The 21853-nt window shown below is 48.8% G+C and overlaps 1 protein-coding gene across 2 annotated transcripts in view; it reads right to left on the bottom strand.

The window, feature by feature from the left end:
* Positions 1-3126: 3126 nt before the first annotated feature.
* ETS1 (ETS proto-oncogene 1, transcription factor) overlaps positions 3127-21853 on the bottom strand; it is a 98913-nt gene continuing 80186 nt past the window's right edge. For both annotated transcript variants that reach the window (XM_081889927.1, XM_081889928.1), the window contains 5 exons: positions 18674-18751; positions 17743-17994; positions 15496-15756; positions 4654-4772; positions 3127-3954 (listed from right to left, as the gene is read on the bottom strand). In XM_081889927.1, coding sequence (XP_081746053.1) covers positions 3739-3954; positions 4654-4772; positions 15496-15756; positions 17743-17994; positions 18674-18751 — 926 coding nt within the window. In that variant the 3' untranslated portion in view covers positions 3127-3738. The remainder of the gene's footprint in view (positions 3955-4653; positions 4773-15495; positions 15757-17742; positions 17995-18673; positions 18752-21853) is intronic.

Here is a 21853-nt window from a genome sequence, read left to right as displayed (position 1 = left end):
AATCATAAGCCACATCAAGTCTGGACAACATGGTGAGCTGTGCTTAATTGAAAACAGAAACAGAAGTTTCCAAAGTCTACCTCACAGATGGGACAACTCAGTGCTCAAAAGCTCTCAGATGAGCACTCCAAAGGTTCTGGTGTAGCTTCATGTGGGTAGTGTAACTTCCAGCTGACACCTGAATAGCTCATCAGGTGAATTGGTCATTTTGGGACTATGCTTTTCAGACCAGTGGAACTATCCCTGTTGGGTGCTTAACCAGCAACAGGAACAGGCTTCAGTAGTTCTGGGACACAGAAATGCCACCTGCAATACTGGCTGTTTCCTATAGCTTCATGTCATCTTCTCTTCTCTCTCCTGTTGGCTGGTGTGTGGCCACAGGTGTTTCCCCCTCTTTGCCTACATCTAAAGCAGTGTTCCCCAAACTTGGGTTTCCAGCTGTTTTCAGACTACAATTCCCATTACCCCTGACTGCTGGCTGGTCCCGCCTGTTAGGGGTGATGGGAGTTGTAATTCCAACAACAGCTGGAGACCCAAGTTTGGGAAACTCTGAAGCTTGGATGGGGAACCTCTGGCCCTCCAGATGTTGCCAAACTCTGGCTCCACAACTCAGGAAAACAGGCAGTGGCCAGAGTTGATGGGAATTGTAGTTGAGCCACATCTGGACAGCCAAAGGCTCCCTAATGCCTGGCTGAAAGGCACCATTTTTTGGCTTTATGGATACAACCTTTCCCCACCTCCACTACTCCCTCTTTCCTCTCATCTTCTACTCTGGTTCTTCTTCCTCTCTACTGGAATCAAATCTAGCTGAACTGGAGATTCAGTCATCATTACACCCATTCCAGGAACATCCACCATCAATATCCTTGACTCAGAAACTATGTCCTATGTTGTCCTGAGAAATGCTGAGCTTTATCTCCCACCAATCAAAACCAAGATCTCCAATCAGCCATGCCTAAATACATGGAAGCTCTTCCTTGTTCCCAGCCAGGTGGTCAGAGGCATGAAGTATCCTCCTCCTATAAACTCCAACCCAGCCAGTGCACATGAAAGACTGGCACGCTAAGGAGAGGGATGTAATGTTTGGGGCAACTGTGGGGGAACCTTTGCCTGCTGGACTACAATTCCCATCACTCCTGGCCATTGGGCCACATTTTTGGGGGATGATAGGAGCTGTAGTTCAGCAGTGCCTGGAGAAGCAAAGGCTTCCCATCTCTAGTTCAGTGGTTCTTTTCAATGTTCTACTCAGAGCAGTTAGGTATGTTTTTGTTGTTGATGTGCTTTCTACTCTTTATCAATTCAGGATATCTCATGGGAAGCGATTCATAAATTACAGTTTAATACATAAAACAAAAATGACTAACTTAGGTTCATTACTTCCAATGGGTCTGTACTCTGAGTAGAACCTAGTTGGACACAACCTTGAATTTGGTTTTTTCAATTAATTACAGTTATACTCCTTCCTTCTGTCTGCCTTTGTGTGTGTGCAGGGAACTGTTCTGGAATGACTTCCTCCTTGCCAGCTGCAGCCTGCAACTTGAAATAGATTTACCACCTCCTCTGACATTTGTGAGAAAGGGACCTCAGCAACAACAGGTTTGCTCTTTTTTTTTCTTATAGCCCTGCCAACCTGAGATGTTATTATCTCAAGTCCTGATCTGCTTCAAATTCCGCTGGCCCATCATTGACCCAGGAGTTCCCCCTCTTTTAATTCTGCATGATTGAAATGATTCCGCGTGAAGCAAAAATTAAAATACATTCAACTATTTGCCGCTTTAAGGTCACGGATTAAGTTATCCAGTTTTGTTCTAAAGGGAACTCTGGCCAATTCACACAATACATTTCCGCAGTGATGTGGATCGAGGATCCATGAAGGGCTGGTGTAAAAATTATTAAGTGCGAATTTGACAAACACGTAGTTACAAACAGGTCTGCCATGCAGTTATACTCAGGGAGGTGGGTTTGGTGTGGCTCCTTTGCCAAGGATACATCCAGGCCTGTAAAGCAAGGTGTCATCACTGTAAATCACAGCTGGGGAGGGGCGGTGGGTAGGGTGCTGACACCCACAATGCCTCAATGGCATCAGCATTCCATCAGCTAAATCATGAACATTAAAAAAAGTAGCAAGGAAGGCAAATAAATCAGTAGATTTCTCTTCACCACCTCAACTGCCTTCTTCTGTAATAAAAAAGGAACTTAAAAAGCCACTTTTAGGAAGGAAATGTTCCAATTTGCTTCTTTGGGACTGCCTGAGTTTGGAGCTCAAGGCTTTGCAAACACAGTGGAGCATCAGGAGTGGAGGAGAAACAAAATGGTATCTATCCCACTTCCAGGAGACCACATCCCCCCCCTACCTAGGCCATAGTTTGGCTTAGAGATTACCTGCAAACTGCAAATAGGTGTGCGTGTCTATGAATTAGGCTCATGGCTGCTGGCCCTGACTTGATGCTTAGTGAGCTGACTTTGTGGAAAGGTTCTACACACCAGGAGTGGATCCAGCAGGCAGATTCCTCCACGAGACTCCTACATGCACGCTGGTGACCTGAGAACGGTTAGGGGACCTTCGCGGGAAGAGCTATTCTGTTTACAAAGTACCCCATTCTAAGCACAACCTGAGATATTGAGGAACTGGGGCCTGTAAGCTGAAGAACCAACAACTAATGAGACATGAAGGGCTGGGTCCTCCCACCAATTAGGGGATTGGAAACAATCTAAAGTTCAACGCTGGAAGAAAAACCTTTCTTTAATATATCGTGAAAAGGCATAGGGAAAGCGGAGGAAAGTCCAGATAAAATTATTGATCGAAAGAGCCCCTCCCAAAGACACAAAACTGATTCACCAATTGGAATGGGAGAGCAAAAACAGAGTAAGGTGTGGGAGACCCAGTGTGAAAGCAAAACAGTCATTCACCCACAAATCTCTCCCCACCCACCACTCTTAGGGTGTATCTGGATTTTCTGCTGAACAGTTAAATGCTTCTGTTTCTGGAGGGGTCTACATAGCCTCTGTATTTCCCCACCACCACCAAAAAAATGCTGATAGAATTCGCAGCTGGCATAACAAAAATAAAAACACCAACGACAACACAATATTGCAATACCGAGACCATCTTAGAGCTTAAGACTATTTTAGAGAAAAATACTGGCACAAAATTTTAATAAAATAACATTCTTTTTACAAATTTAAAAAAAAAGGTATTGGTCCCTCTTAAGAAGCAAACTTGTTCTTTGAAATGCAAAATTATTTAAGGACCACCGATGTGACTTCCCTGCAGAAGAGGATGCTCTGCCTCCACCCCCAAAAGGCCACTCCTCACTCTTAAAATCAAAAGGGAGCCTTACGAGCTTATGGATTGTCAGTTTATGGCACCTCGGGGGGAGGGCGGGGAGTTCTTTATTGATCATGCGATTGTAACAGGGCGGTTAACTTTTACGCTCTTTCCCCCACTGACTTTTAAAATATCAGCCCCCAATAAAACTCTCCAAGGACATTCAATTTTTCCCCCCATTTCTCCTCCTAGCCAAAATATGTCACAGTTTCATCCAAAAGCATGATGTGTCACCCCCCACCCCCTTTATAACCAGTGGAAATTCTTGTTCCTTTCTCTTTCTCTCTCTCTCTTTTAAAAGGAAAACCATGGCAGTAAAAAAATTAAAAATGACAGAAGTTCAATTGAACGCCTAGATGGATGCCCTGAATCCACCTACAAGGACTTCTGTTCTTGCCTGCTCATCCCCTTCACTCATCGGCGTCTGGCTTCACATCCAACATGGCGTGTAGCTCTTCAGGCGTGTATCCCAGCAAGCTTTGCAGGTCGCACACAAAACGGTAGACGTAGCGCTTCCCGGCCGTCTTGTGGATGATGTTCTTGTCATAGTAGTAACGCAGCCCGCGACTCAACTTCTCATAGTTCATTTTGGGCTTGTTTTTCCTCTTGCCCCACCTCCTTGCAACCTGGGAATGGCAAGGACACCAGAAACATCACAGAAAGTCCTTGGCGAGCTCGGAAGGGAAATGAAAGCGTCAACGCCAATTGCGCAAAATACCCTCGGGCAGCTTTAACGGTCATGGAGAATCCTGGGAACTGTAGTTTGCTAAGGGTGCTGACCTTGCAGACCTACAGTTCCTAGCATCCTTCACAAAGTAGAGTTCCCAGGTTACTCCACGATTCTTAGACCTTCAGCAGTGGTGTAAATATCTGGTGTGGATGCAGAAGGGACAGAAAGGCGATGAAGAGAGACAGGAGGTGGACTTTTTAAATACGTCAATTTGGGTATTAGATTGCCATTTGCTCCAATTGTGCTTTAAAGAGCAGGTTTTCATGGGGCAACAACCCCCCCCCCCACTCAAGCATGGACCATGCCTGGATAAGAGCAGAAGAGAGGTAAGTACGGATAAGCCCTTAGTTTAATTAATTCAACACAAAATATAAATTTGATCCAGTGATACCAGCTTTTCAAAGTTTCATAGCCATTTCCATCTCCAAAGTCCACCTGCTGCCCCCTTACCACTTAGTGTCCCCCTAGGGATTTGTGTTGCCCCCCAGGAACAGTACCACTCACTTTTGAGAACCACTGCTCTAGGTCCTTATCTATTTATTCCTTCCCTTACAGCACGAGTGTCTCTCCAGGCCTGATTCAGGCCCATACGTACCTCATCCGGATCAGATAGCTTGAACTCCCAGCCGTCGCCTGTCCAGCTGATGAAGGACTGGCAGGACTTGTCTGTGAGGAGCTCCAGCAGGAACTGCCACAGTTGGATCGGTCCACTACCTAAGACAGCAAAGGGAAAGGACCCCAACAGCATTAAGAACGGAATCCATAGCAAGGCGCCTTGTCCACTAGGACCAACCAAGTTTTCAACCCTTCATGGCTGAGTGGTCTGCTACCTGCCAAGCCAGTGACCCAAAGGACTCTGCTTGCCATTTTTGAAAGACCCTCACCATGGGGAGACTTAGCCGGCTCAATTTGGCCTACAGATCGAAGGTCCTCCACCCACCCTGGGTTTAAGCCACCTCTGGATATTGTGGCTATTAATAAACACAGGTATTATGCAATATTGGAGGGTTCATGAAATATACTCAGAGTCGAGTGTGGATTTCATGCTCTTTATTCAGCTCATAGTTGTGAGGAGGAATGGAAGTTCCCTCAGAATGTCTGCTTTATATACATTATTTACACAATGGGCCCCACGTGATTGGCTAATTCCGGGATTCTCCTGTAGGCTAATCAGGTTGCGGATTCACTTCCACCTGGAGCTGGATTGGGTAGCTCTTGCTGCATTCTGGGTTCTATTGTTCTAGGACCAATCAGACTGCTGTATTTTGGATCCTATTAAACTCAGTACATAACAACTCAGCTAGATGTCACAAAAGCCACACCCAGCTGGTGCCATTTTGGTTCTCCCTGCGTGGCAAGGTGTCCCCCCTGCCCTTCAGACCACCCCACTCTCAAGAACAAGATGCATAACACCATTATTGGCCAACCCAAAGTGGGCTAAAAGTAAGCTGGAAGGACTTGCGTTTGAGGTCAGCTGGAAGTGAGGGAGTCCCTGACCTACATGAAGGAATAACCTCCCTGCTGGATTGCATCGGGTGTGTGTGTGCTGTGGTCCCTTGCCCCCACCTGGGCGTCTGGACAGAAGCATCTCCTCTGGATCCCTTTAACGGGATACTCCATTCTCAGAGGGGCAGGCAGAGGCCATAACCTCCTCTCCGTCCAATAATAATAATAATAATAATAATAATAATAATAATAATTTATTATTTATACCCCGCCCATCTGGCTGGGCCTCCCCAGCCACTCTGGGCGGCTTCCATAAAAACCAAAAATACAGTAAAATCATACGTTAAAAACTTCCCTGAACAGGGCTGCCTTAAGATGTCTTCTGAATGTCAGGTAGTTGTTTATTGCTTTGACATCTGCTGGAAGGGCGTTCCACAGGGCGGGCGCCACTACTGAGAAGGCCCTCTGCCTGGTTCCCTGTAGCTTTGCTTCTCGCAATGAGGGAACCGCCAGAAGGCCCTCGGCGCTGGACCTCAGCGTCCGGGCAGAATGATGGGGGTGGAGACGCTCCTTCAGGTATACTGGACCGAGGCCGTTTAGGGCTTTAAAGGTCAGCACCAACACTTTGAATTGTGCTCGGAAACATACTGGGAGCCAATGTAGGTCTTTCAAGACCGGTGTTATATGGTCTCGGCGGCCGCTCCCAGTCACCAGTCTACACCACTGGTGTAGTCCAAGACTACACCTACTCAAACCACTAAAGATGTGATGAGTACTATGAGGATGGCGAAAACCAGAATGCTGGAATTAGGGGAAATTCCAACTTGGCACCAAATACAGCGGCCAACTCTGCTACTGCAAGGTCCAGCAGAACCACATGTGACAGCAATATGGGGAGGGAGGGAGAAGTGGCTCTGGTGCAAGCTATGGGCCTTCATTATATACCAGAGGGGCGGGCTGGACCCGCCTCTCAAGAGCGGCCCACCCGCATGCCTGCTCAAGATTCGTCCCCCTTTGCTCAAGATTCATCCTCAAGATTTGACCCCCTTTGCTGCCCGGGAAACAGTCCAAGGGGCTTCTCCTGTCAGATCACAGAGGGCAAAGCAATGGCGTCCACTGAGAAGGGTGAGCTGTCTTTTGAGCAATCTCTGATCCAAACAGTGCAAGCCGCGATGCCCCTGGGCTGTGTGGTCTCTAGTCCATGATGTGCGTGAGCGTGTGGGTGGGGGGCAGCAGCAGGGAGGTGCCCCACGTGGTGTTGCCATGCCACATGGCACATCTCTTGCAAAAGCCTTTGCCTGGCCCCAAGGGCATCAGTAGAGGAAGAGACAAACCTGGCAGGTTCAGTGTTGCCACTGAATGGGAAAATCTGCAGGATGATTCCTGGGCAAAGATTCAGCCCCGGTTCCCCAGTTGCCTAAGCAATGTGACATTTATTTATTTTTTGCATCTGGGCAAAGGAGGCAGCATTTCCCTGATGCACGGGCCTCCTCCCCTCCCACCTGCCGAAAAAAGGGCCCTTGGCCGAGACCTGACCTCCGGCACGCTGCTGCCCCCGCGTCTTGCCAGCCGCCTCCCCTGACCTTGACTTTTTGTTCCCTGGCAGTGTTTACCAAGATGTGATAAAGAGGAGGCAGGTATGGAAATTATTTGGCCTCCATCCAAGGCGTGTTGATGCAGGAGCAAGCTGCAAAAACTCCCCGGGCAAGAATGCTCGGAGCCAGTGAGTCAGAGCCGTGGCTATTCAGGTGAGAGGAGGCAGACCCCAGAAATAGGCCAGCAGGAGTGGCTGGCTCTCGCCTCTCTTTCACAGGGCTTGTGCTTTATATATCCCCCACTTCCGGGCACCCAGTGTCAGCTGCACCCCCAGTTTCCAGTCTCTAGCCACACACAAACACACCGAGGGGCTGACAGTCTGTCACCTCCTGTCTACTTTGGTTGACTGGGTTAGACACACTGAATCATGGGCGGGGAATCTCAGGTTCTGGGAGGAGTTGAATGCGGCCCTCTGTGTCCGGCCCTCAGAACTCTCTCTAGGCCACACCCCTCACCCACACTCATCTCTTTGACTCAGCAGCACTCAAGAGCAGACGGGCAACTTCTCCTGAGGTCTGCTGTGGTTTCCAGGTTGTCAGGGAATGCCAATATTATTTGCCATTCCCCTCCAGCATCGTGGAATCGTAGAGTTGGAAGGGATCTTGAGGGACATCTAGTCCAACCCCCTGCAATGCAGGAACTTCAGCTAAAGCATCCAGGACAAATGACCATCCAACCTCTGCTTAAAAAACTCCAAGGAGAGCCCACCTTCCGAGGGGGCCTGCTCAACTGTTGAACAACTCTTACAGCCAGAAAGTTATTCCTGATGTTCAATATCCAGGCACCTCAAACACTTTGCCTTCTTCCTTTTCCCCTGCCTCTTAAGGGACACCATAGCTCAGGGGCAGAACATCTGCTTGGAGTGCAGAAAGTTCTAGGTTCGGTCCCTGGAATCTCTTGGTAAGGGCTGGGAGAGATTCCTTGCCTGAAGCCCTGGAGAGCCATCGCTGCCGGTCCGTGAAGGCACTGCTGAGCCAGACGGACCTTGGGTCTGATTCAGTATAAGGAAATAGCTTCCTAAACTTAATGTGACCCTCCTCTGCAATGGCCTTTCAACGCTGGTTTCAGCCTGCCAAGTTCTTTGTGGCCATGTGGACCACATCTAAACCAGCCTGGCAAAGCCAGCCAGGAAAACCTTCCAAGTTCCCATGAGCTGGGTTTCCAAGATGCTGAGAAATTCACAGCTAGCTTGGACATGCAACTCCAAAAAAACAGCAACGGCCTTGGTTTTTTTCCACAGTCCCGGGGAACATGTTGGCCTCCTGAAGATCCTGCCTTTCCATGCCATGGATCTATTCCTGACAAGAACATCAGAAGAGCCTGCTGGATCAGGCCAATGGCCCATCTTGGCCCAGCATCCTGTTCTCACAGTGGATGATCAGATGACCTTGGGAAGCCCACAAGCAGGACTCAAGTGCAAGAGCACTCACCCCTCTTGTGGGTGAACGATGAATCAATGACCTTCCATTCATAATTTTTAAAAGCTATTTTGCAAAGCAAACAATGAAACAAGGAAGGGCAGGAATCAAGCCCACTCAACAACACCAGCAACCACAGTAACAGCAGATGCTTCTAATTTACCACCAACAAATCCACAGCGAAGGTACAAAGTTGGGGCAAAATGTTGAGGCAAGCGCAAAACTAAGCTAAAAACAAAACCGGCACTAATTCAGACAGCCCTGTTGAGCAAAGTCCTCACTGGCTGCCCCGAATTTCCATCGCTTCCTAGGACAAAAGCAAGAAGCCCCAGGCCTAGGAGTGTAATGTGGCCCTTGAAGCCTCGCCAACTGGCCCTCGGAACTCATTGCAGGCCCTGATTCTCTCCTGTTTTCACCTGGGTGGAAATATGTCCTTGAACTCTGATCAGGCCTCTTTATTGGCTTGACTGAATGGAGGGCGGGCAGGGCTGTGTGTGTAGGAACTAGCCGATTCTAAGATGGTAAAATCTGCACCTGTTGTTCCTTGGCCCTGCCTACCACTGCCCTGAAGGAAAAAGCTTTCAGTCCTGCATCTCAAGCTACAGGGCATTTCCATTCCTAACAAGTCAAGGTTTAGCGAGAGCTGCCTGATCTGTGTTTGCACCTCTCTTATGCCAAGCGAAGCTAGAGCAAGAGCCAAGATTTCATGGCTTAGCCAAGGCAGGATGAGGACCACACATGCCTCCTGCTCTTCCTGCAAGCTAACAGCAAACACAAGGAGGACCAGCAAGCACAACACCAGGAAAAGGAGAAAGGAAAAGACATCAACCATCACTGAGTACCTCTGACCACCTTTATACTCAGCCCTGGACTTTCAGAAGAAGTCTTTCCTGGCCTAGAGATCCCAGTTCAGTTGCACCTTGTTATAATACGCTGCTTGCATACCCTCCAACTGTCCCTACTTTCTAGGGACAGTGTCAGAATTATGAAAACCATCCCGGCTTCTGATTTGATCCTGGAATGTCCCTATTTCCCCTGCCAGTACCGCTGCCATTCAGCTTGGAGAGGAGGATGAGCTGTTGCTTCTCCTGCGCAGCAGGACAAGCAAAGGAGCATCTTGTTGCCTCTCCACGATCGCCACTGCTTTTACTCCTCCCTTGGGCAGCTTGTAGTGGCTGCTGGACAGCAGGCAAGGAGGTGGAGGAGAGGCTGCCACCACTGAGGCCCTGCTGGTTCGGAGAGGCAGGCAGAGTGCAAGGCTGTTCTGGGCAGGAAGAAAGCGAGAGTGGAGCTCAAAAAGTCTTGATTTTTTTTTTTTATGCAATGCAGGAATCATAGCTCAGTAGCTCCTGACAGATGGCCACCTAACCTCTGCTTAAACACCTTGAACGAAGCAGAGTCCTCAGACTTCAATTTCTACAGGAACTCAAAGATCCTTGGGATTTCCTCCATGCCATTTGGAGACACAGAGTCCACGCACTACAAACAGGAGGACCCCTCCGACACGGACGCTGCGGGACCAGACGACAAGCTGCCTTTTGTGACGTGATCCTCAAAGCCTTTGGAAGGAAGCCGGAGGCTGGCAAGCTCAACCCATTGCAGGATCCGCCAAGCCCAGCCAGTTGCATGGGCAAGACCTGCCCCCCCCACTGCCCACCACAAAAGGCATCACCCCCTCCCCACCCACCAGGAAGAGGGAGAAAGTTCCGGCCTGCCCCTTGACAGCGGCCTGCTGACCTCTGTCCTGGAGAGGGAGCCCCACGCGCTAAGAATAGAGGCAGCCAGAGGGGGCTCACATGCTAAATGCAACTGACAAAGGAGGGCCTTGTCTCGCCCCCAGAGGAGTGAAGGGAGCCCTTGAGCAGCAGCCGTCGGGAGACAGTCACACGCTAGGAATTCTCTGGCATCACCGGGAAAATATGACTCGTCAAACGGATTATGAAATGGGGACTACAGTGGGAACCCTGTTTGAGGAGAAAGTCCCTCTGGGTGTGGGTGTGTGGCAAATGTACATCTACAGGCACCACTTCCAGATGCTCCCATTGCCAGAGTTTACTATGCACAGACTCCGTTTAGCACTGCTGCCCCACCTCCCGCTAAGACACTGGCTCTATTTTTGCCTTCTGGGAATGCCTTGTTAAAGTTGTGTTGGGAGCTGGTAACTATGTCATCCCTGAGTGACCCATTCCCACGTCTCCTAGAAGTGACATTTCGGAGCGACGGAGTGGGGCATGCGCAGGTGAGAGGGAAGACACCTGAATGCCAAAGGGACACCTGTGTTGCTGCAGTTCCTGCAGAATATTTTAGACCATGAAGCCTGTTGGTGGGCAGTTATGCTTTCCTATTGCATCTCTAATAGGTAAACAAAGGGCTGCATTCAATGCCAGTTCTACTCAGTGCAGACCTAATGGAATTAATAGGCATGGCCAACGTAGGTCCGTTAATTTCCAACCCACCCATGACAGCACCCACAGGGTGTGGCAGAGCATGCCATGGCTATGATGTGCAGTCCCACTCACCTACTGCCGACCAACAATCAAGGCTGAGGTGTGTAATGTATAATGTTTCATTATGTTTTATATATGTTGGAAGCCACCCAGAGTGGCAGATTTCTAGGCCTTCGTTTTAGCACACCCAGCCAGGAGCGTGGAAATGCCAGGAGGAGTCCCTCAACCCTTAGATTCTCATCTGCTTTGAAATGGAGAAGCCTGGTGTGGGAACTACATGGCCAGTCCTAGCTTATCCCCTCTCTGCTCAGGCCTCAGCAGAGACAGCTCTTGGCTGCATCTGCATCAGCTCAGGATATGGGCAAGATCAGAGCCAAGGTGATGAAACCTTTTCTTTCAAAGATGACTCAGAAAGCACCCACCTTAAAGTTTGAGGGGAGAGCAAGAGGGTCCCATGTAGATGGGTTTTCTTTTCTTTTCTTGAGATTCTGTTGATTTTTAGGGAGGAGGATAGGGAGATCGCATCCATATGTTACCAAGCTTACAGGAGCCATGCTTACATCAGAAGCATTTTTATGTTTAATGTTTTATTATGTTTTTTTATATGTTGGAAGCCACCTAGAGTGGCTGGGGCAACGGAGTCAGATGGGTGGGGTATAAAATAATAAAATTATTATTGTTATAATTATTAGTATTATTAAAGACCCATGCAGTCGGTAGGACTATTCTTGTTGCAATTTTCATCACCTAAGGGACAAGACGGTAAAATGACAGCCTGTAAAGCAAAATTGCAACATCGGCCAACCATGAATGCAAAGAGCTAATTTTGTTCTCATTTGCAAACTTCAAGCAGGTGGAACCCAAGTTACTGAAGCAGGGCGTGGACTGGCTTTCTGGGTTCCTCTGTCGGCTCAAAGGCAACCTCATGCTAGGAACTTCCTTATGACACACCTCGTTCTTTGCAGTATGTAAGTAATGGCAATTCTGTCTTTAACGTCAAAGGAATAGGTGGTTGCTCACAACCTCCTGGGAAATTCAATGCAGTTTGAGTTGACCCAGGTGATGGCGAGTTTGGATCTTTCCATGTCTCTGTTCCTAAATCTGGGCACCATGCTGGGAGGAGAACAAAACCAGGAGGGCCTTTTAGTGGTGGCCCTGTATCTGTGAGCATCCTCCAAAGGAGAGTTTTTAAACCAGGCACCCCTTCAAAAAAAGGCACCCTAAGCAGTCCTCCTCCATCCCATGAGCAGAAGCAGACTTCCGGCTGTGAAGGTGCGTTAACATGACCGCTTACTCTGCATCCAGTCTGCTCCCATTGTTAGGTTCACACTATGTTAGCTACAATCCATAGTGATCCTGTATTTCCTTGACAAATACTGCTGTTGGAGGTGTTGTGGTCTCAAACCCACTTCAGTCCAACTAGAAACCTGGGTGAGTGAGTGGTAACGTATACATGTGCAGAGGATGGTTTCGCAAATAGACGTTTGGGTGGTTATGGAGAGGGGCAAAACCCAAAGGCTATGGGTGTTGGGTGAAGACATCCCCACCCCCTTCTGACCTGAACAACCCTATGCAAACATGACTTGAAATGCAGTGTGTGTGTGTGTGTGTGTGACCTTGCTGCATTTTAAGTTGCTAATGTGAACTGCCCCTTCCTTTAACCCTGGCAACGGGGCAACTCCTACTGTTAGCTTAGGGGCTCACAAGGCAGCTGCACAGCACATACAGCTCCCTGTCCCTGCTGCATCTTTCTGTCTAATGGTAGAGCCTGTAAAATCGGCATGTCCACTTTCCACCAACAACCTTGGGTGTGTGTGTCTTTCCAGTTGCCCAAACTAACAAGACCACCCGAGCGAGTGCAGCAAACTAGTAGTCAGGGGCCACAGAGCTTTTCTGTGAATTCTCTCGTTTCAGAAGAAAGCCAAGGGCAGGATCGTTGTGAACTTGTGAAAGGAGGCAACTTGTGAAATGAGGTCAAGATGTGGAGGGCAGATAAGGGAGCTCAAGGAGGCTGACTGTTTGCCACAGGAGACATCAAAAGCCACGTGGGCCAACCTTCCGCTGAGCCTCATCACCTCTGCAGCTCGAAGGCAGATACCATCGGAGGGTTGGGGCCCCTGGCGATAAAAAGGAAAGTTCCTCTCTGCCAGCCAAGCAAGCAGCCAAGCAGGAGCAGCACAGCCGGGGCCCCATTTCTTAGCTTATCGCAGAGATAAATAAATGCCATGTGCTTTTCATCCATGTTCACTCAGAGGATTCTCACATACTGACTTTGCTTTTCCCTGCCATGTTTTGTGTCTTCAGAGTGATTCACACACAGAATCATAGAAGGGTTGGAAGGGACCACAAGGGTCATCGAGTCCAACCCCCGGGCAATGCAGGAATCTTTTGCCCAAGGTGGGGCTTGAACCCGCAACCCTGAGATTAAGAATCTCATGCTCTCGGTCGTTTTCACAACAGTCCTGTAAGACAAGACAATGCGGCAACCGTCTCCCCACTTTACAGGGGACATGAAGGAACTCTGGCCAAGACTACAGTGACTTGTTTACACTCAGTTGGTGAGTTCATAGGGGAGGTGATTTGAACACAGCTCCCAGCTCCCATTCTTAACAACTACACTTATGCCAGCTTCCAGCTTTGGTGCCAGCAGCTCCTGGCAAGTTTATTTCGATCAGGCCCAGAGTCTGAATAAGGCCCTGCTCTCCACAAGCCATACTGCTCCCTGGCCTGACCCTGCACCCTCTGTGACTGTTTTTGCCTGGCTGGGATGCCTTTGGCTTGGCTTGATGGAGGACAGAGAAGGGTGTGTGGAGAAACTAGCCCACCAAGCAAAGGTGAGAGTCACATTCACTTGGGCCAAAAATGTTTTCCCGCCCCTACAATATAACTAAATGTAATTGTTTTGACGCTCACACCATGTGGGGTGTGGACTAATCTCCCAAAGTCTACAGCAGCTTTGCAACGATTCAAGATTTCCTCTCCCTTGGCTCAGATCATCATACTCCCACTGCTGAAGGGAGCCAGTCTCCAGAACCCCGCTCCCAGCCCAGTTTTCTTATCAGCACCTATTCCTGCAAACAGAAAGCACTCGTCACAGCTTGAAGCTGAAGCATCCAGCCACTTCCTTCTGTGCACAGACCCTAAAAAATGATCTCCCGACCCCACAAACACACTTGGAGGGGAGGAAGAATCTCGCATGAGAACTTGTCAAAAGCGCAAATCTTTCCTCTCGTCCCACCTGACTCACGGAGTCAAGGGTTGCTACTGAGGCATTGCGGTTCTAGCAAAGAAGGACAACCCTGAAAACCTGAAATTTGCTCTCCTCTGATTTAGTGTGCAAACATATATCTGTGTGAGAGATGCGGGCCGCAATGCCCCATCTGTCAAGAGACAGACAAGCAGCCTCTCATCCCATCTGCAGGCTGATTTTCGTCAGTTTATAGGTGCTTGTAAACGATTAGATTTTCTTTCAAGCTGAAAAGGTGCTTCCGCACGCCCAATTCAAAGCCACATATCTGTTCGTATCTGGATCTGAAGTATCACTTTCGCATCGGGAGTCAAAGGCGGCAAGTTAACCTAGCAATCTGTTTCAAGCTGGCTCCCCAGGGTTGAGTCACAGGGTTTCGATTCATTTTCATTTGTTACTCAGTTATGTGTAAACGTCCATAAATACACATGTTCCTGCATGCATCTCCCACCCTTCCTCTGGCACAGCCTATTTACAGACACAAGAGCACGAGCCAGGAAGGCTCCAGTTCATGGCTGGCTCACTTGTGGCCTCCAGATGTGGCTGGACTCCAACTCCCAGCAGCCCTTGCAGCCAGCATGCCCATTGGCCAGGGGGTTGTGGGAATTGCAGTCCTGCAGTGTCTGGAGAGCCCTGACAAGGTCCCCATCCCTGCCTTATCTTGGAATCAGACCGCTGGTCCACCCGCATAGCTCAGTACTGCCTACACTGACTAGCAGCAGCTCTCCAGGGTTTCAGATACCTGGCCATTCCAGTCCTGCACCTTCTGCATACAAGGCAGCCCCTGAACTGCAGCTTCCCGAGTTCAAATCTCGCTTGCGCCGCTAGGCAACTAAGGCAAACTGCTCTCTCCAAGCCTGCCTTGTAGGACTATTTGTCAGGATTACCAGGGATTTTTTAAAGCAGGAACTCAGGGGAACCCAGTTCCCTTAGCAGAGCCAAAATATCCACCGATATCTCTACTCAATGAAGTTGCGGCCATTTCTAATTCAGATCATTGTCTGCTTGAGTTTCTTAATCACATCTTACATTTAGCCACTGCCTGGGGTTCAGGGGTTGGCACTGTGACTGGGTCCGCAATAGACAGACAGACAGACAGACAGAGTTCACAGTGAGTTCCCGCACCTTTCCCCCCAGAAAAAACATACTGAGGAGCATAGATATGGTGCAGGCAAAGCACTTTGTACATCTGACATTACTACAGACATACTAAACATAACTAAGGGCACTAAGCAGAGATCAACGTTTGTAGTTTGTCTGCCCAGCTACCCCCAGGGCCTCACCTGTGTAGCCAGCCAAGGCGGCCGCAGGAATGACGGGCTTGTCCTTGTTCATGTCCGCCCGGTCTCGAACATAGTCCTTGAAGGTGCCTTTGGGCTTGTGGCTGGGCAGGGCCGCTGGGTAGTCCTCAGAGTCGAAGCTGTCATAGGAAGGGACACGTTGGAGACTCTGGAAGGAAGACTGGCTGCTCCACGACTGGGTCAGGCGGTCGCAGCTGTCGTAGCTCTCGATGCTCTCAAAGGAATCCTGGCCCCCGAGTTTCCCTGCGAGGCGAGAAGGAAACGAGGTTGGTGGAGAGGCAGTGGGGCCTAGTGGTCAGAGTGCTGGACTAGGGCCTCGGGGAGGTCAGGGTTCAGGTCCCCACTTGGCCCACTTGGGTGACCCTAGGCTGGATGCAGCCTCTCAGCCTAGCCTACCTTGCAGGGCTGTTGTGAGGATAAAATGAAGGGGAACTGCGCACACCACTCCAAGCTCCTCAGACGAGGTGGTATATACAGGGAATAAATGAATAACAAAGCAGAAATGGCAGTGGAGAACCTGCTTGCACTCAGGTTAAAGGATTCCCCATATTAAAGTGGAGTGAAGGTTGAGGAAGATACTGATTCAGAGACCAATGGAAGCCCTGCTTGGTTTGGGGCAGGCCCTGCGGATCCAACCCCATACAATCAAAGCCCACCCCAATGCACATTGGAAGCACTCGACTTTGCCCGGGGAGTCCTGGGGGCTGCATCTTTCACTCCACAAGGAGACGCAGTTCCCAGCCCCCTCCATGAACTGCAGAGGAGGCGAAGCAGCATAGAGGCAGATCGCACACCTTGCATGCAGAAGGCCTCAGGGTCGCCTCCTCGTTGGATGGTCCAGCAGCAGGTGATACGAAAGCCCTCTGCCCTTTTGTAAAGCTAGAGATTCACTGGGGGAAATGGGCAAATCCTGAGGTTCATCTGCGGAGGCGTCCTATGTTTCCATTGCAACAATGGGGATTTTGTTTAATTGCTTATATAATTTATACCCCGCATCTTCAGAACAGATTTTATGTTCTCCAATGGGATGTTTTGTGACTACAGAGCAGTAAAAGGAAGATCCATTCAAAATAAATAAACAGAGCAGGCAATATGACAAATTAAAAAAAGAAATAAAAACAGCACCTCAGTTTAAACGCACTGGGAAAGCAAACAACTAAATCTAACTTCTCAGAACCTGACACGCACTCACCATCTCCAGTGGCTTTTAAACTCTGGCTTCACGATATGCTGGTCAGGTTTACTCTAGCATGTTTTCACATGTTAAGTATATGCCCAAAACCTTTCGGTGCACCAGAATGTGGACAGGAAGCACAAAGCACCTCTACCTTTTCTTCCTGCTAACGACTGTTCTGTGTTTCCCAAGGAAGCATAATAATTATTTAGTCTTGTCTTTCTAGGGATCACTTGATCAGATGCCAAACCTGCCAACTGTGGCTTCCCTGTGCAGATTATGACTTTTTATACAAGTCAAAGACGTGAGCCCCTATTTAACCAGACACATTCAGAAGGGTTTCTTTGTTTTGTTTTGTTTTTTAAAAGGGAGAGACGCGGAGAATTCTCCAGAATTCCTCAGCTTGACTGTTGCTCAATCATTTCTTCTTTACTGACAACCTCGGAGCATAAGAGGATCACTCGAGTTCACTAATTTCCCAAGCCGGACTGAAAGCAGCTGCTGGGGTTGTGTAAGATCTCTTAAGAGCAAATTCCACTGGCAGAGATGCTGGCAGTGAAGACCCAGCTACTAAATCTAAAGAGGCGAGGAGGCTGAACAGCTGGCAAGCCTGCCCACATATTTGCTGTGTCCTATTTCAACATCTCTAATTCAGGTGTGGTAGGGATCACCTGCGCAAGGTAGCTGGAGGGCCAGGTTTCAGGTGTCTTGCTAGACAATGCAACTTTGGGAAGCTTAAGGGGCCTATAACTCAACCAGAGAGCCCAGGTTTTGCATTCTCTACATGCTGGTGGACTACAACTCCCATCAGCCCCAACCATAGCTGCCAACTTTTCCCTTTTTTAAAGGGAAATTCCCTTATTCCGAATAGGATTCCTTGCAAGAAAAGGGAAAAGTTGACAGCTATGGCCCCAGCAAACAAGGCCTTTGGTTTAATTTCTAAAAAAAGGGCGATGCCAGCCTTTGCTGGAAGGCCCTTTCCCTTGGGAAAATCTCATTCCTTCTTACATGTGGGATAGGGTTGCCGACCTGTGATTTTTAAAGTGTTCCATTACCTCGGCTAGTGCGCCCCATGCACATATTATCCGGCGTTACGACCTCCTGCTTGATTGTGAAGTAGTCGGTGGGCAGGGACTCCATCTGCACGGGGTCCCGGAGGATGACGGAGGAGGGGTACTCGTTCTCGTACTTGAGAGACAGGAGCTCCTCGGAGCTGATGGGATGGAGGGTCTGGTAGGACTCTGTGATGAAGCTGGGCTCAGAGAATTCCGAGGGAGGAACACACTGGGCGTGCTCAATGCCATAACCTGAGAGAGGAAAGAAGACCGCAAACTGAATATTATCACCCAGGGCATTATTATTATTTAGCTGGAACTCTCTGGAACTCTGTTCTGGCACCTTCTAAGGGAGGCATTTATGGAGAGTTCCAGAACCTCTTTTTCTAGAAAAATAGCACCGTTGTTGTTGTTGTTGTTAACTGAATTTATATACAGCCCTATAACCGGAGGTCTCAGGGCAGTTCACAGAACCATTGCAGTTCTTGCTATTATCCATAAGCCATAGGAGTCACATTTCTTTAATAATAATAATGATAATAATAATAATAATAATAATAATAATAATAATAATAATAATAGTAGTACCCCGCCCATCTGAATGGGTTTCCCCAGCCATTTTGGGTGGCCACCAACAGATATAAAAACATAATAAAACATTCAAACATGAAAAACTTCCCTATACAGGCCTGCCTCCAGATGTCTTCTAAAAGCCAAATACTTGTTTATTTCCTTGACATCTGACGGGAGGGCAACCCACAGGGCGGGTGCCACTACCGAGAAGGCCCTCTGCCTGGTTCCCTTACTTCTCACAATGAGGGAACTGCCAAGAAGGCCCTCGGTGCTTTTGCTCCTCGTAAGCTGCTTAAACGTTGAAAGGACTCCGGTGCTAAATCTTGTACTCAACAGGGGAAAAACAAGGGAGACTTACTAATGAAGTAGTCTGATGTATAGCGGGATTCCGGGTAGGCTGCGTTCACTCCGTTTGCTGGATACGGCTTTATCTCTTCTGCACCAAGGATGGGAGGAATGAAAGGGAAGATGCCCAGTTAAGTAGCAGTAGCCTTCATTCATTCATTCATTTATTCATTCATTCATAAAAAATATTTGTATTGTATTAAAGGGTTTTCTCAGGATGGTGGAGGGCGCATGTGCTGTGTCCCATTGGTGTGGTGGCACTCGCCCTTCTTCTGATAGGAAATGCTCTGCACGGGGGGCACGAACAAAAATAGAGGGTCAAGGACGGTCATTTTTTGGGGGGGTGTGAGAAATGTGCCTATTTTCACCTGAGGAATGTTGGTGGGTATGCTTCTAGGTAAACATGCACAGGCTGGCACCACCAGTTTCTCACACCCAAACCCAACATGACATTCCGCGGACCTGTAGCAAAATCTTTTATATTATCTAGGTAGCTCCACACACCAAACACCGAAAGTCTCAAGGTTTTTAATCAGAACTGCACAACCACGTTCCCCTTCCATCAAGTCTGACAATGTCCATCATCTGAGACATTCTTGATCTGTTTGGTGGACTGGGTCATGCCAGGATACATGACCCCCCCGGGGGCACTCAGAAGTGTGGGGAGGGCTCTATAACCCCATCAGCAATTACAAAACCTTGCAGTCAAGAGGTGACTCACCTACCGCAGGCCATATGACTGGAATAAAAACAGCAGTATGCTGGCTGCGATTGCTTCATCCATTTGGGCACATTCCACTTTTATTTTGTCTCCCCCTTCCAAAATAGCCTCCACTTCCCCGCAGTCAGCAGTGCCCTCTGTCTGACTGCAACCCCCATGCAAAGTTGACCGCGGCAACCTGGCCCTGCCTTCCCCTGTGGTCACACACACCCCATGGCTTGGCAAGCCTTGCCAGGAGGGGAGGGGGCACAAAGGCTGCGGAGATGCAGTTCACACAGGCCTCGGTTTGTTCAGCCCACCCCCCTTCATCGCTGCCGTCCCCAGGAGGGAGGCCAAAATTAGGCCCTTTTGAATGAAGGCACATTATCTCTGGCAAGTCTCTGTCTGGGCTCAGCAGAAACAAACCAGAGCCGCAGCCAGGCTCTATTTGGGTTATTCTCCTCCTTGCTGGCCAATACGTAAGGTCATAGGATCACAGAATTGTAGCACTGGAAGGGATGCAATGGGTCATCTAGTCCAACCCTTTGCAATGCAGGAATCACAGCTAAAGAATCAATGAAAAATGGCCATCCAACGTCTGCTAAAAAAACACCAACAAATGAGGGTCCACCACCTTCTTAGAAAGTCCATTCCATGGTCGAATGGCTCTTACTGCTGGAAAGTTCTTTCTATGGCTCAGTAAGAATCTCCTATCTTGTCATCTGAACCCGTTGTTTTGGGTCCTACCTTCTGGAGCAGGAGAAAACAAGCTTGCTCCATCTTCTGTTTGACAGCCCTTCATATGTTTGAAGATGACTATCCCGTCACCTCTCAGACTTCTCTTCTCCATACCCAGCTCCCTCAACCATTCCTCATAAGGCTTAGTTTCCAGACCCTTGATCATCTCAATCATCCTCCTCTGCATATCTTCCAGCTTACTAATGTCCTTCTTAAATTGTGGTGCCCAGAACTGGACACAGGACTCCAGGTGGGGTCTGACTAAGGCAGACTAGAGCAGTACTATTAATGCAGACGTGAAAGGCCACAGCAGAAGAAAAGAGGCCTTTCCTTCAAAAGTCAGGAAGCAAGGTCACCACCTTCTTGCAAAAATGTCCATGCCAGTTGGACTGTCCCATTGGTCCTGTGGTTAGGGCAGTTATGTCACGTAGACTCTGGACTTAATGGCACTTAATAACACAGAGCATAGTTAAACAGTGGTGCTCATGGAAATCCTATTCTCAATGCCCTGGTTTTAACTTCTTCTTGTTCAAAAGCATTTACCAGAACCAATGAGGCAAAATATGGAAATAATTGGGAATGTCAGCTGCCACCCCATGAGATCCTATAACTGAGCATGTTTACCTTCAGAAAGCCACAGGTATGTATGTCTGGGGTGCGCACGTGTGGGTGTACTAGAACCATGTTCCCCGGTGGCTTTTGTGGAAGGGAAAAAAACGCCCTCTCCCTCTCCTGACACCCAAAAACAGCACAATGAGCACCTGTCTCCACCTATCGCAGAAGGTCCCCAAATGATCTGCAAACATCTCAGTGGGCAACACTCTGTTTACAATTGGTTTCGTCTTGCCTGTTTGCATTGTTCAGGCATGAATGCGGGTCTGTTTCTCAAAGCTGGTCCAGCATGACCCAGGACTAGCTGAAGGTCCTCCTATGCCTTTGGGTAAATGAGGAATGAATCCTACAGCCCCACACACCAAAACACTCACAGGTTGGCAGCAATAAACTTAATAACACTTCGTGTTGGGACTTCGTATGGGACACACGGGCTCCCTTGGGCTGTATTTAACATGAAACTTTCCTGCTTTTGGCAAAGAGGTAAATGAAGAGAGTATGGCTGTATGTGGGAGATCTCTCAGCAGGGCTAGCCTCTGATATTTTGCTGCCTGAGGTGGAGGACATAAAGGCAGCCCCTTCCCACTATTCATCTAGAACAGCGGTTCTCAACCTGTGGGTCCCCAAAGGTTAATGGACTACAACTCCCATCATCCCTGAGCTCTGGCCTTGTTGGAGTTGTAGTTCAACAACATCTGGGGATCCACAGGTTGAGAAAGGCTGATCTAGAAGCTGGCTGGCTGGGTGGTTGAATGTGCTGTCAGCACTGGGAAGTGGGACAGGTCCTCCATGCATCAGAAGCAGCAGACTAATTTAGGACCCCCAGGCAGGACTGTGTGGCAAACTCCAATGGATGCTTCCGTCAGGGAGCAACCACTGCTGTCCCTCAGCATCTGCCTCCAGAGGCACTTGTCTCCTTCTGCCTAATGGTAGGGCCATCCCCATCCCACAGGGAAGAGACAAGCCATTAAGGCATTGCTAAAAGGTGCAAAACTCTTCTAGTGCTGTGGCTTTGTTCTCATTCAGTTTCTACTTAAGAGATCCTCTCAGCCCATTGATTGAAAAGCTGTGGAAGAGCTCTCTCAAGAGACTGTGCAGCGTCACTCAGCTAGGCAGCGGAAAAGGCACGTGAACAGTGGTGAA

The sequence above is a fragment of the Podarcis melisellensis genome (genome assembly GCF_964234715.1).
Source record: "Podarcis melisellensis genome assembly, chromosome: 15".
Taxonomy (NCBI): Eukaryota; Metazoa; Chordata; class Lepidosauria; order Squamata; family Lacertidae; genus Podarcis; species Podarcis melisellensis.
Note: the sequence above shows the minus strand (reverse complement) of the source record. Positions and strands in the feature narration are given on the sequence as shown.